The sequence below is a fragment of the Lissotriton vulgaris genome, chromosome 10 (assembly GCF_964263255.1).
Source record: "Lissotriton vulgaris chromosome 10, aLisVul1.2, whole genome shotgun sequence".
NCBI classification, from domain to species: Eukaryota; Metazoa; Chordata; class Amphibia; order Caudata; family Salamandridae; genus Lissotriton; species Lissotriton vulgaris.
Genome location: NC_141698.1, coordinates 167,006,848 through 167,023,195, shown reverse-complemented (window position 1 = coordinate 167,023,195; position 16,348 = coordinate 167,006,848). Strand labels below are relative to the sequence as shown.

Here is a 16,348-nt window from a genome sequence, read left to right as displayed (position 1 = left end):
TTTCTATTTTGATATATGTCCTGTATTCCCAGTTGACACATGTACTGCAACTGTTACCTTCCTTTCCCCACAACTGTAAAGGGCTCTGATATCCCTCCGGATCATGTTCGCACTATATAAAACTTTATAAATAAACATAAATAAATAATATAAACCATTAATGCAGCCTTTGATGTGAAATAATTAAAGAGTCAAATCTTCTCAGTGCCCTCATTTCCCCAACCAAAATCATTCATAACAAATCGTTCTGTTTTGCCTTTCTTCATCGTCCTGACGATAATCACAGTTTGGTATTTACTGGCTTCAAACAAACTCCCCTTTCTTTTGTCCTATCAATAAGGCAGCATATTGATATTATTTTTCAATTCTGGAGCTTTTTAATTGCTCAAAAATGCATGTAGATTTCCATCCCCACCACACGGCCATTGCCTCAGTGTCTAGCTTCGAAATACAAAGTCATTCCTGCAAAGGGTGACGGAATAAACTGTGGTGATATTCTTCTATCCCAGAGTGCCTGTTTCTTTCTATGAAGGGACAAGTCGGTGGTGCATTTTGTAAGCGCTAACTGTAGTGCTTTATGTGCACCACCAGCATTCTGAATGAAATCCGACCTAACCTCAGCCTGTTGGGAGTTAGCCCACCAGGTACCTCCAGTAAGCGCCACAGAGCTGTGTTGCTGAGTTTTGTAAAAAGGGGTGTGGCCTCTGAACACCTCTCTGCAACGCAGCCCCCTGGTGCATACTGGAGGTACCTGGTGGGCTAGTTGGCCCCCAGGGACCTACAGGATTTAGGAGAAATTAATTCTCTAACTTAAAATGCGCCACAGGGTGTTTTTGGAGACATGTTACCTCAGGCCACGCCCCCTTTCTTCACCACTGTGCAAACACGCCCCATGGCACGTTTTAAGTCTGGGAATTAATTCTCTTCCAATTCAGAGGGTCCCTGAGGGATAAATAGCCCAACAGGTATCTCCAGTATGCGCCAGGGAATTGCGTTGCAGACAGGTGTTCAGAGGCGATGCCCCTTTTTACACCTCTCTGTAACACTGCTCTGTGGTGCTCATTGGAGGTACCAAGTGGGCTAATTTGACCTTAGAGACCCTTAGGATTCAAGGGGACTTAACCTCTCAACTTAGAATGACCACAGGGTGCGTTCACACAGTGGTGAAAAGAGGGGACGGGCCTGAGGTGATGAGTGCAAACACGCCCTTTGGCACGTTTTAAGTTGGGAAAAAAATTCCCCTTCAATCCTGAGGGACCATGGTGGCCAAGTAGCCCACCAGGTGCTTCCAGGAAGCTCCACTGCGCTGCGTTGCAGAGAGGTGGTGCAGGCCGTGCCCCTTTTTACATCTCTCTGCTATGCAGCTCTGCGGCACTTACTGGATGTACCTAGTGAGCTAGTTGGACTCTAGGGACCCTCAGGATTGAAGGGGAATTATTTCCCCAACTTAAAACGCGGTAGAGGGCGTATTTGCACAGTGGTTAAGGGAGGGGATGGTGTACGAAAGTGGCTCTATACATACTGGACCGAAGTGAAATCAGCCAAACTACGAATTCCGATTTACTCACCTCTTATCAGGAGAGACTTCAGTGTTGCATGTTTGAGCTCAGTACTGATCCTGAAAAGTAATTTTAACCGTACTTACCAGTAACTTGAATTTTACTGCCATAGGAATCCATTGTCTGGTTTTTACTAGAAAAGTTTCTAAATGTCTATTTTCACAAACTACAAATATTCCTTAAAAATTGCCTGTATGACTTATACGCATTCTTTCAACTGTTTACAGGAGATCCACCACTGAGTAAGAAAAAGTAACAATAACACTACTTACCTGCTAAGTGTATTTCCTCCCATAGGATAACATTGGTGATTCTATGTGAAAAGATTTCTGTCAACTTTTAAAATACAATAATATTCCTTAAAAATCACTACTGTAACTAAAATTGTACTAAGTGTGTTACTCAACTGTTTACAGGAGATGTCCCAGGACTGAATCTAGTATCCAGTCATGTGGTTAGAAAAGTTATCCCTAAAGTAACTAATTACATTTAATTAGAAATTCACATTGAGCTCAATGTTGCATAGTGTTTGAAACTGTGTTGCCCATTGCAACAACTGTAACTACTGTACTTACAAGTCTATTGCCTATTTGAAAAGTAGTTAAAGTAAAGTAATTTATTCTCAGAAAGTATATTTTGTAAAGCAATGTACAATGTAATTAAAATGTAATTTAAAAAATAAAATATCTAAAAATAAATAGTTTTAAAAAATGTAGCAAATCAGTATAAAAAAATATATATAACAATTAATACATTTAAAAATTGTCATTTACAAAACCTTTGAAATTCATCGAAAAAACCATAGGTTTCAGACATGTTATAGTTAGGAATTAGCATTTAAAAAAACTTAAAAATTCACTGAAAAAAACTATAGGTTTCAGGGGTGTTATAGTTAGCTGGACATTTCACTCGTACAAAACCATTGAAATTCCTCCGTTATAGTTAGTTCTACTAACTATAACTTGTGCGCCCGCAATCCACTGCTGATGAAGTCACATATTGCATCATTCATGACATGGTCAGTGACATCACTGATGACATCTCAAATGACATCACTGATGACATCATCCACGTGACAATCAGATACACCTCATCATACACTAGTATACCCTTTCATTACTCACTGTAAAATACAGAGTACAATATTTGAATTGATTGGCACACCGATACAAGTTTCTAAAAACTCACTCAGTGATTCCTAGATCTACACACACATCTAATCACTTACCTATAGATTCACTCATACATGCTGTCAATGATCAATAGAGCACTATCAAATATACTTATACACCTATATCGACATTACATACCAGCACACATCTTATTCTACTCTATTATGCAAACAAAGGATCATACTTACATTTACTCAGCTACACACTTATACAAACACCACTTCATTTATTCATATAGATAGTAACTCATACTTATTGTGTTAGAAAATCATTATTAAAAGTATACAATTATCCATACAGTCACTCATACAATCACTGACTCTTATGTGTACTTATTTGTATACAACTGTCACATACACTGCCTTTTATTTTTCTAGTTTGTTGGACATGTACCATTGAGGGATAGATTTGTTTATCACCACACGCATAAAGATATTCACTCACCCAAAAAACTGTTATAACATGTAGTCTTAACGTCATATACCTACTAAATCAACTATTCATACATCTTTGGGCAGTCACACCCCCCCCCACGGAACCACCCACACAATCACTCTCCCATGCAAATACTCAGTTAACTAAGCAATAACTAATATAGACTTTCACATAGCTAGTAACCAACTAGTGCAGCAGTTTACATAACAACTGACAAATTGATACAGATATTCTCACATGATGGACCCCAAGCCCTGGGGACCACCATCTCCCCGGGGCTGTGCATGTAATCAGAGGGGGCCGCACATCCATCCTCCTAGAGCCTGTGATGGCCCTGGGGAGCGCCACCCCCAGGGCCAGCTCCTGCAGTGTCCCGGGGTGCCCACCACCGGGACACTGCTGTTTGCTATGACAGGGTGGGAGCCATACAGCTCACGCCCTGTCATAGCAAACTGTGGTTTAGGTTTTGAAAGAGAGAGCAGGAAACCTGCTCTCGCTTTCAAAATCCACACCAAATTGCCTTTCCACACAGGGAGCTGCATGTCAGCAGCTCCCCTTGTTGGAAAGGAATGCCGGCTCCCACAGAATGTGGGGAGCCGTCAGGGACTATGGGGGCATTGGGGCTCCCCGTACGGTCCCCAAAGGAGAGGGCCGGCCCCGTGGGATGGGGTCCCGGGCCATATTTTGGCCTGAGGAGGGGGGCCACATGTCCCCCCTCCCAAAAAAATTAAAAAGGAGGGCCAGGCCCAGGGGGATGGTGTCCCCGGGGCCAGAGTGGCCTAGAAGGGGGTCCACGTGGCCCCCCTCCATCAAAAAATAAATAAATATAAGAGGCACAGCTCCGGGGCATGGGGTCCCTGGGGCTAATAATAGAGGCCTCCGGAGGGGGGCCACGCAGCCCCCCTCCTAGATTTAAAAATAAGAAAAAAGTTATTGCCATGCTCCAGGGATGGGGTCCCTGGGGCCGAAATTGGCCTTGGGAGGGGGGCCACGCGGCCATCTTCCCATTTACATATATATATATGTAAACACCCCATTTATCACATTCAGAAAGGCCAGATCCCTTAGAGATCAAATGGTTCATAGCTACCTACCTCCTATGAAAAAATCACTAGGAACCCTGAAAGACACCAAAGGCTTTTTTCCTTGTGGAAAATGCAAAGCCTGTGCTTCAAGCAGAAGGACTTTAACATACCAAGTCCCGGGTAAAAAGGATGGTAGGAGAATAACAAAGTTCATGTCATGTCATTCTGACTTTGTTGTCTATTGCTTAATGTGTCCCTGTCAGTCACGGTATGTTGGGAGTACTATCAATCCTGTTAAGTTGAGAATATTGGAACACATGCGGGCCATTGTGAATAAGGACTTTACATATCCAGTGGCCCGACATTTCTCCTTAAAACACAACAGTGATAGAAACCTTCTCAGGTATTTTTGCCTGGACCAAGTCGAAGAAAATCCTAGAGGAGGCAATAGACTGCTTGCACTCAGGAGACTTGAGTCCCGGTACATCATCGACCTAGAGACTAAAGCACCTGGAGGCTTAAATATGGGAGAAGAACTGGCCTCACATTTGGGTTAAAAACATATGTAGTATTGTGCAATGATTTCTCGTCAAGTTGAGTACTGAGTTTCCAACATCGACTTGACAATCTGTTTATTTGTGCTAATATTTTCTGGAATTGTTCTGAGTGTTTTTTGTTTTTGTTCTTTGTTTCTGTTGTGTGATGGATGCTTTCATCACCACTGAGATTGTACTAGAGGATTTGCTTGAATAGTTAACCACATTGTATGATCTGCAGTCCACTCAGGGGCTGCAATTGCCGATCCACGGCAAGATTTATCCGACCTGATCACATTGTAAACACTGTGTTCATGTCGTAGGTTGGTTAGTTTCCAACATTTTGTTATTGTCTTAGCCTTGTGATATACTATATGTTAATAGTATTAGGGTTTTTCTTTATGACAATAAGGTAGCCGATACACAGCATTATTTTGTTTGTGGTTTACTCATCAGCAATACAGTATAATAGATGTCAAATCTGTACATTTTAAGATGGCGCCCCTTGCTGCGAAAAAGTATCAGTCCTTTGTTTGTTTTCGTATTATTTCGTAAACATTCATAATGGCGCTGCGCCCGTCTTGTAAGATGAAACCATTGAGAAAGGGAGGGCTCTCCCGAAACGCGTCTGTCTTCAATAAATCTGCCCTGTGAAACGAGCTGTGCCGTGCTTGCGAGTGCTTTTCTTTCCTGTAACCCGGCTGGGTATTCTCAGGATCCTTGGAGCTTTGATATATATATATATATATATATTCACAGAAAAAACCATAGGTTATAGTGGATATATAGTTAGGAATTTGCATTTACAAAACCTTGAAAATTCAATGAAAAAACCATTGGTTTTAGGCCATATATAGTTAGGAATTAGCATTTACAAAACCTTATTTTACTCGCATAAAACCATTGAAATTCCATATATAGTTAGAAGCGCTAACTATATATCGCGCACCCGCAATCCACTGCTGATGATGTCACATATTACATCATTCATGACATGGTCAGTGACATCACTGATGACATCACTGATGACATCTCAAATGACATCACTGATGACATCACTGATCACAACATCCAGTGATTGTATGTGTCTGTAAAGTTTAAATATGTTTCACATATTGAAGAATGAGTGGATGTATAAGTGTCTGGATGAAGAATTTAGTAGGTGCATGACTGACTGTATGAGTGAGTGATTAAATGTGTCTCACTGAGTGCATGGGTTAGTGACTAAACTGTCTTAATTTGTGCATCAGTATGTTTGTTGTTGTGTAAGCTACTGCATGTGTTGATCAGTAGCTATAGGAGTGGCCATATGGGTTATTGATTGGTTGCCCAAGTATTTGAATGGGAGGCTGAGTGTGTGTGTGGGTGGCTGGGAGGTGCGAGACTCTGTGCATAGATGTGTAAGCAGTTGATTCACTAGGAGTATGAGTTCAAGAGTGCATGTGGAAACAGCTATATGGGCGGTTGACTATGCATGGGTGTGTTGGTGAGTGAATGGATTTCTCATTGCTACATGTGCAAGTAAGTACGTATGTAAAACACAATACATGTGAGAGTTGAGATATATAAATAACTGAACATAAGAGCCAGTGAATGTGTGAGTGGCTGTATCGATCACTGTGAGCTTGTATCAGGGATTATATAAGAGAATAAATATGTGTTATTATATGTTTGAATAAGTAAGATGTGTATAACTTTATAGTTGAGGAAATGGAGGTGTGATTGATTCTTTGCATGACTGACTAGGTGTGTGAGTAACTCCATGGATGAGTGACAGTCTGTGAGTGTCTGTTTATACTGAGTGTATGTAAGGTTATATTAGAGTCTGAAGAGGTTCATTGTATTATCACATGAGTGATGTGATCAGTGATGACAAATGAGATGTCATCAGTGATGTCATTTGAGTTGTCATCAGTGATGTCATCAGTGATGTCATTTGAGATGTCATCAGTGATGTCATTTGAGTTGTCATCAGTGATGTCATTTGAGATGTCATCAGTGATGTCATCAGTGATGTCACTGACCATGTCATGAATGATGTAATATGTGACATCATCAGCAGTGGATTGCGGGTGCGCGATATATAGTTAGCGCTTCTAACTATATATGGAATTTCAATGGTTTTATGCGAGTAAAATAAGGTTTTGTAAATGCTAATTCCTAACTATATATGGCCTAAAACCAATGGTTTTTTCATTGAATTTTCAAGGTTTTGTAAATGCAAATTCCTAACTATATATCCACTATAACCTATGGTTTTTTCTGTGAATTTCATTGGTTTTTTAATAGCAAATATGAAAAGCTTTAAAATGTCAAGTACGTGATAGATAAAAACATTTTCGTATTTATGCACGCTGATGTGCTTTGAACGCTGCACCCCCCCCCCCCCCTCCCCTCTTTTGTCTTAGTAGTACTCTCTCTTTGCAGATACTGAAGGGTAGTTAACGCAGGCCTTTACCCCCGTTGTAATCCGTCGTGCCTCCTTGTCTCTCCATTTGATTGATTGTTGTCCAAGCATTTACTGTTTTAGAATTGGTTCTCTTTGGATCATTCTCTATTTACAAACAAGCACAAAGTCGCAATACTCTGTTTAGTCTTTGCAGATAGTGAAAAATCGTGTAAAAAAATAAAAGTAATCGAGCAAAATCAGTAGGCCACTAATTGGATCTCTTTTTGACCTCGCTAAAATAGAAATATTAGGAACAACCCTTCATGAGAAATACGAAAATAGTGAGATGAACTGAGCTCCACACCATGAGGGCTACAAGACAGCTCGGCTCCATCACCCATCCCGCACAAAATAACGACAAACCCTATGCAAATATTAAAAATATAGACAACACACCAGCAAAGAAACAGGGTAAAACATTTTATTAAAAAACTATTTACATAACGTTGGTTTATAAGATGATGTCAGTAGTGGACCGATGTGTGAATAGATCGAAAACAGCACAAGGCTCCAAGATCCGGATGGCAAGCTCCTGGATGTTGGGTGCCATAGTTTAGAGTTCTGAATTTCAGCCTTTTTCAATGCCTGTGCTTTGTTGAATCAAAATGGCGGCTTGACACAAAGCTGACTCAAGCGTTGCTACTGATGCTATGCAGACCAAAACTGGTTTTCAGTTTGTACATTTTTCTAGATTTTTCAATCCAAGTTTGGTTGACTTTGTAGAACGATGGCTTCAGATTTTCAACATACGGTGTGGTGGCGCTGACTGGGAGGGGGCGCTTCGCTCCTGCCCCCTCCCCAAGTAAGATTTTCATACGTGAAAGTACGTTAATGGTTTTGGTCCCTGAGATGCTTCGAGGTCACTACCATTCTCAAATAGCATAAGTTCTGGATGTTGGGTGCCATAGTTAAGAGTTCTGAGCACTGCTTGTAACACTGTCTGAAGCTTATTTCCACCTACTGCAGCTTCACTATTCTCAAAGTAAGTGAGTGTCGTTTGTGGACCTGACTGCATTAGAAAACAATGTGATATGTTACCTTCCTAAACAGCTTGACGGAGGCCCCTGAGGGGCGGTGTGATGGCCATGGACTCGGAGAAGACGCTTGGCTCCGACACCCTCCCCAAGTCTTATAGCACTGGTGTAGCCTGAGATCGCCCCCGACATAGGCGGCCGGCTCCCGGGGTCCGGCGGAACTTTTTGCCTTTTGATGACTCTTCAATTCTGGACCTTGTCCCACAATCCGTTTGACCTGAAGACAAGCTGTAGTGGGGCGCCCCTTTATCGTTTTAGTTGCCATTCCGCCCGCTTTTGCTACACTGTGCCTCTTCCGCCATTCAGCTGTTTACCGCCCGCTCTTGCGACTACAGCGTCTCGCTCATCATGTAGTTGAGTTGCTCCCGCTCTTGCGGTGCAGCGATAGGCGGCTGCCACAGGACTCTCAAAATGGCGGCCGGCTCTTCGGTTTTGGGCCTGGTCCACTAAAATGGCCCTGGGACACCTTGGAACTCGGACGCTTGTCTGCTAGGGCTTGGGTCCCATTCTCGAAAAGCGTCCCCTCAGCCGTGAAGATTCTACAAAAGTCTTGGGGGCCTCAGACTCCCGCAGGCTTCTGGTGGGGAGCGGCTGCCATGATTGCTCGTGGAATGGCCACGACGGAGCTACGAGATGGTAGTGGTCTCATGCTGACGCCAGCTTTAGTCTGAAACATCCAGAAACACTATAGACTACCAATTCGATCAGTTCCGGTAGCGCCCCAACATGACCCGGAAGAGAAGAACTTGCCCTCCCCTCTTTGACTGATGGTTCTTGTTGCCTGTCCCCTCTGTTGTCATTTAACAGAACTTTTTGGACTGCTGAAAGGGGTTGTGTTCTGAACGCTGGTTGGTGGAGACATTTAGACTATATTCTTGACCTACGTTGTCGCGTAATGCGTTTTATGACACGCCGCGTTAGCGCACCCGGAAGTGATCCGAGGCGCGGCGCGCAGCGCGTAACGTAAGCATAACAGGTCATGTGACTTGTTAATAAAACTTTTCATTGGTTCATTTTACTTTTGTTAATTTAATGATGAAAAGCTTGGTCATATGACCTAAAAATTACGCTTTTTATTATTTTCGAACAATATTTTTTTTTCAAACATATGTTATAATATTCCAGGCTAATGTACTTTCCCGGAAAATTTACAACTGTCTTGCAAGTAAAATATATTCCTTTTTCGAGAAAAAGGGCGTTTCTTCCTTCCATGACGGAGCCGTTGAGTAAAAGAGATTCGGCCTGCTGTCTTAGTCGCCGATACGCCTGATTATCAGATTCTTATCGATAACTTTATGTTGCAGACATGAAAAACACAACTGCCCTTGACCATTTATCTTTACTGCGTTCCTACATATTATACCTTTTATCCGTCATGTAATTGGACTGCTTTATTTCACTTGCCTTTTACTGATTCGAAAACAGTCACTAAAAGTAAAAACTTTACAAATGTAAATACTACTACCGTGTTTTGTTTTAAAAACCTTTATTGTGAAAATGTCAGTATACAAATACGGGCCTATAACCACGTGGGCCGGCCACGGAGCAAACTGAAATCGTATATGATGAGGAGACATTTACACTGTAGAAGAACGTAACGAGCGGGCCATTAGGTGACAAGAACAAAGGTGTCTAACAGTTGCGGAATCGGTGGACGTACATTTTGTAATTAAAATACGACAGGGCCACTTACAATAACATTTTCTAGATATACATTTGCGGGCAAGGAGTTACGAGTCCCATTTATACCGGCGCCATTTTGGGCGAGGCCGAGCAGGTCCAAGATATAGTCAAAATGTCTCCACCAACCATCGGCCAGACCAGAACCCCTTTCGGCCCTTTATGCTACAAGATGGTGTCTTCCATTCAGAAAATATTGGTGGCAGCATTTTGAAAGGAAACAGAAACAGCCGTTCTCCTAGTGAGTTTCACATTGTTACATTTAGGAAGAATGTTGAAGAGTAGTATGTGGAAAATCTGAAGCCATTTTTCTACAAACTCTCAATCAGACTTGGATGGAAAAAAAAAACCTGAAGAATGTACAAACTGAAAACCAATTTTTGTCTGTATAGCACCAACAGTAACGCTTGAGTCAGCTTTGTGTCAAGCCGCCATTTTCATTCAATCAATAGCGTCCCCCTGCACACATTCAGGGACCTGGTCGTGTCTTCAGATGAAACGCATTGTAGGAAAAGAAGCAGAAAGGAAAAGGCAAAAAGTTCCGCCGGACCTAGTGAAGCTGCAGCAGGTGCAAATAAGCTTCAGACAGTCTTGCAAGCACTGCTCAGAACTCTCAACTGAGGCACTCAACATCCAGGACTTGCCATTCAGATCTTGGCGCCTTGTGCTGGTTCCGACCTATTCACACATCGGTCCACTACTGACATCACCTCATAAGCCAACGGGGCACCCCACGCCGACTTTCGGCGCAGCATTGTAGGATGGCCACACCAGTGCGGCAACTTGCTGGACACAACATCGGGGCCATCCAGATCTCGGCGCGTTCGACTCACTGTACCGCAACAGTGACCGCAACTCAGCTGGACACGCCGTCTTTCGGCGCAGCATTGTAGGATGGCCACACCAGTGCGGCAATTTGCTGGACACCACCTCGGTGCCATCCGGATCTCGGCGCGTTCGAGTCACTGTACCGCAACAGTGACCGCAATTCAGCTGGACACGCCGTCTTTCGGCGCAGCATTGTAGGATGGCCACACCAGTGCGGCAATTTGCTGGACACCACCTCGGTGCCATCCGGATCTCGGCGCGTTCGAGTCACTGTACCGCAACAGTGACCGCAATTCAGCTGGACACGCCGTCTTTCGGCGCAGCATTGTAGGATGGCCACACCAGTGCGGCAATTTGCTGGACACCACCTCGGTGCCATCCGGATCTCGGCGCGTTCGAGTCACTGTACCGCAACAGTGACCGCAATTCAGCTGGACACGCCGTCTTTCGGCGCAGCATTGTAGGATGGCCACACCAGTGCGGCAATTTGCTGGACACCACCTCGGTACCATCCGGATCTCGGCCCGTTGTGCTGCCTTCGGCCTATTCGCACATCGGTCCGCTACTGACGCCGCCTCACGTGCCAACGGATTTTCTACGCTTTTTGTAGCCCTATGCCGCATAACAGGTCATGTGACTTGTTTATAAAACTTTTCATTGGTTCATTTTACTTTTGGTTTCCTAAAGATGGAAGGCTTGGTCATATGACCTAAAAATAACACTTTTCATTGGTTTAGAACATTTTTTTTTCCCAAACGATGAAAGCCCCACCTTGTTTCTGGATCATTCAGACTGAAGCTGGCGTCAGCATGAGAGCACCACCATCTCGTGGCTCCGTCGTGGTCATTCCGCGAGCAATCATGGCAGCCGCTCCCCACCGGAAGCCTGCGGGAGTCGGGGGCCCCCAAGACTTTTATACAATCTTCACGGCTGAGGGGACGCTTTTCGAGAATGGAGCCCAAGCCCTAGCAGGCAAGCGTCCGAGTTCCAAAGTGTCCCAGGACCATTTCAGTGGACCAGGCCTAAAACAGAGGAGCTGTCCGCCATTTTAAGAGCCATATGGCAGCCGCCTATCGCTGCACTGCAAGAGTGGGAGCAACTCAACAACATGGTGAGCGAGACGCTGTGGCCGCAAGAGCGAGCGCAACTCAGCTAGATGGCCGCCACCTGGGGAGGCCCGTTCACGCCGGCTCCCCCACGCCCCCCCCCGGGCCGCCGCACGCCAATTTTCGGAGCAGCATTGTAGGATACCAAAACCAGTGCGGCAGTTTACTGGACATCACCTGGGTGCCTGTCGTACATGTTGTGTCAGCCATGTGACACTGGACACAGACCGCTACTGACGAGGCCTCCCCCCGCACCACCCGGGACGCCCCACGCTGTTTTTCTGTGCTGCATTGTAGGATCCCTAAACCAGTGCGGCACCCAGGCGACATCACCTGGGTGCCGTCCAGAACTCTGCACGTTGTGCTGCCTTGGGACTATTCGCACAACAGACCGCTACTGACGAGGCCTCCCCCCGCCCCACCCGGGACGCCCCACGCCAATTTTCGGAGCAGCATTGTAGGATCCCTAAACCAGTGCGGCACCCAGGCGACATCACCTGGGTGCCGTCCAGAACTCTGCACGTTGTGCTGCCTTGGGACTATTCGCACAAAAGACAGCTTCTAACCATTGTTGCTTTTTGTGTTGAGAAATGTTTAAATGTTTTTAGTTTTTGTTCCGTTCGTTAAAGTTAGTAGTTAATAAAGTTTTATAACCTTACTTTGTTGGAGTGTTATCTATTTTTTAAAAAACGGGTGAATGGGGCCTTGAATCGGGTTATTGTCATGTGTGGGCTTTGGAAGTGTGCTGCTGCAGGATCGGACATTTCAAACTCAAATGCACGTTCTTTTTCTTACCTTTCCAAAGCATGGAGCGCAATAGCAGGCAGAGAAAGGGTGATGCACGTGTTGAACACTACCTGACCTGGCAAGTTGCTGGCAGTGCCCCCCCGCCCGCTCCTGAAAGAGGGCACACACACACCGCCGCCCCGAGTACTTCACAAATCTTTAAAAGACCATGCGCTTGTTCATGAGGCTTAAATGGTTTATCACCTCTTCTAGAACCCCTGCATCGACCCTCTGACGTTTCATGGAAAAATTACCATGTAACACAATACCAAGCCCTGTCAGCTGAAACCCCCAAGGAATCGTGGGGCATATTATCAAGGGGGTTTATCTCCGCTTTTTTGGCTTTAAAAGCCATGAAAGCGGAGATAAAATTATTTCCCTATTACCAATCTGTCGCTAACACCAGTTAGTGACAGCTAAAAGGAGATAGCGACCATCTTGGGCCCCGCTTTGCATGTCAGTGATACTTATCACTAATCACTAATGACATGCAAAGTGGCGTGCCAAGATGTTAGCGACTGGAAACAGTCCCTAACATCGCTACCTTCTATTACCAACTTTTGGAGATATTCGCGCTAAGCTGAGCTGTTTGCCAGGACCTGTTACGGACGACTTTGTTACAGGGGCCGATTTTGCAGCTATGCTGCAATACCGTCCCTGTAACAAAAATGGCATCCCAAGGGCCCAAAACCAGCCCCCACCCTGGCGGTCCACCGGGGAAATGCCTGGTGCCTGCTAGGGCCAGTCCGGCCCTGGGAGGATGCATCTGGCTTTGGAACACTTTGAGACTGCCCTGTTCAGCATCAATATTGTCAGAAAAGACCCAGATACACAACACACTTACTATTGACAGCCTCAATTACCTGACAAACAGCTGTTATTTTCTGGTATGGTACGCATGTATTTTTGAATAATTCCTATGCGGTGAATTTCTAACTGCTATCTCTTTCTCTTAGAAAAATGAAACGTATGCCACCTACATAAATACAGTTTTCTTAACATCCGATACGAGTGGGATAATTATTAGGGACCAGGAAGTCAGGGTCAATTTCAACTGCTCTTACCCCATGGACATGCTGATCAGCCTGGATGTCGCTTTTGAACCCATAACCAGGTATGGAACTCTATCTATGAACATAATGCTTTACTAACCTGTGCATGACTTTCTCTCGTAATAATAAATGAAAAAACACAGATCGGAAAAAATAACATTTTACCATGTGTCTGCATATGTGTGCAATACATCACCAGTGCTGAGCAACCCCTTGCCACTTGTCTGAATTTCTTCTTGTGCTCTGAGTTTGAAGATTCAGAAAGCCATGGGAAAGCACAAGAGGTCAAGAGAAAAGTAATACAAGTTTGCTTAATTATCTGTTGTCTAAAGAGAAACGGGGAGAGAACATTGCTCTATATCCTATAGCTAAGCAAATTGATTACTGAATATCACATGTCCCAGGAAACACACACTGATGAAATAAAATAATAATAATAATAATTAAAACTATGCAGCAAAATATGTGTGTTGGTTATCAGTGCCTAGATCACCCGGGGGCTGACATTAGAACACTTCTGATTTTCATTTTTTGTCACAATGTGCTTACCCCTAAAAATCCCGCCACTAATATTTTTTCGTGCATTTTAGTCCTAAAATAACAGTCCTGGTTTGGGTTAAAAAAAAAAGCAGCTGCATCAGTATCTTCATAGTGACAGACAGTAGACTATGGAATGCCATGTTTTTTCAAAGCAGAGACTCATCACAGACAAACGCAATTGGTTCATTTTGTCCATGGACGTCGCAAGGGGGAAGCAGTAGGGTCTGTTTGTCCCAGGTCCACTCTTTGCAAGGCTCCACTCTGCCACTGCAACATGGATTTATATGTCACAAAACCAGTCTAAACTGCTGCTGTGATATATAGATGACGAGGTAGGTAACTGCAGCCTCCATTGGATGGCAGCATATACTGACACTTCCTAAAAACATGTTCAATAACAGTTTCACTTTTAGAACGCGGTCCTCATGCATCAGTCAGGGGCATGACCTTGGCAGTTCGGGCTGGACTGTTCTCATGAGGCACTGGGTCAAGACTGATTTGAATATGGCTGGGTTCAAACTGGAAAGGCATGGTGAGCAAAAAACGATGGATTTAGGCCCGGATCTCTGTACTGGGGTGAATGCATTAAATTGTTCTGCATTCTGTCCATCAACTGTTGTTTTTGCATTTATCATCCCGAGTGGGACAGGTATGCCTAGACATGGGTACCGTGCTCTCCATGGCACTGGAATCAAGCTATCCTGGCTGAAGAGGGGTGAAACCCCAAAACTGGTCCTAGGATGCTTGTTTCCAGTCCAGGGAGGACATGGCTTGGCAGTTCGGGCTGGACTGTTCCCATGAGGCATAGGGTCAAGACTGATATGCATATGACTGGGTTCAAACTGGAATGGCATGGTGAGCAAAAAAACGATGGATTTATGCCTAGATCTCTGTACTGGGGTGAATGTATGACATTGTTCTGCATGCTGTCCATCAACTGTTGTTTTTGCACCAGTCAGGGGCCCCGCATGGTGTTGTGGACCCAAACCCCACAAAAGCATCTGACAGACCTGGAATTGTCTTGCTTATTAGTATTTTAGTTCAGTCTCATGTGCAAGTTCATTTGTTTATTCAGACGGTAACAATTCAGGTCTGCACCTGATACTGAATGGACTAAGCTTTTGTACATAAAAAAGAATTGTCCCTGTTTAATGCTCTGCTCAATAGACATATCTGTCTTATTTAAATACACCCGTGCCCTCACAAATCCACGAAGGAGACCAAACCTGAATGAAGTATAGATGGCATGTTTTTTAGCCTCACACTGTCGAATTCTGAAGTGACCAAAGTTGGGCCAGGAGGTCTAGATTTACCCCAGACTTCCGGAATATACATACAATGAATCTCAACAGAAGTAAGTTATATAGTCAGTGGTTAGCCACAAAATGTAGCATGGATACAACTTCTAGTCTATATCAGTGTTTGATATATGATGCAATACAATTAACTTTTGTCATGAATCCCATTTTTCTTTTTGAATGTGTTGCTTGCAGCATATTGGACATCAATGTAGGAACTACTGGGAGATTTACCTTAAAGATGGCCGCCTACACTGATGCATCATTCAGTTCCCCATATGAAGGCTCCGTAATCAAGTTGTCCACAAAGAGTATGCTGTACGTTGGATTGATGATTACTGGAGGGGATACATCCCGGTTCAATCTGCTGATGAAGGACTGTTATGCAACGCCATCAAGCAATCCCCAAGATTCGAACAAATATTCCATTATTACAAACAGGTAGGAAAATATCCCTACTTTCCTGTTTTTTGTATACGTGTCCTAATCTTTTGGAACTATTTCAGAGTTTTGGTAACCTAAATGTGTATTTGACACAGACCAGTGGATGGATACATTTAATTATTTAGTGATTCTGAGGTTTGACTGAACGGTGTTATTTGTTGAGTCTTTCTGTTGTAATTTTGTACCACTTAGATTTTGATCTACTTCTTTGTTTGCTAATTTTGGGTCTAAAATTACTACTACGATAATTATTTCTTGGACATCTACTGAACACTAGTGCAACAAATACCACAATACCTAGATAAAGTAAGTGTGTGCATTTATAGGAGAACTTTAGGTTGATTACAAAGTGCTTAATGTATGCATCTGTCACTAATGACACTTACACCCAAACTACAAGTTTT

At 43.8% G+C, this 16,348-nt stretch overlaps 1 protein-coding gene across 1 annotated transcript in view; it reads left to right on the top strand.

Moving 5' to 3' along the window:
- The window catches only part of LOC147684908 (uromodulin-like), a 294,138-nt gene that overhangs the window by 207,786 nt on the left and 70,004 nt on the right, over window positions 1-16,348 (top strand). The window contains exons 11-12 of the mRNA XM_086939736.1: window positions 13,567-13,724; window positions 15,696-15,941. Coding sequence (XP_086795862.1) covers window positions 13,567-13,724; window positions 15,696-15,941 — 404 coding nt within the window. The remainder of the gene's footprint in view (window positions 1-13,566; window positions 13,725-15,695; window positions 15,942-16,348) is intronic.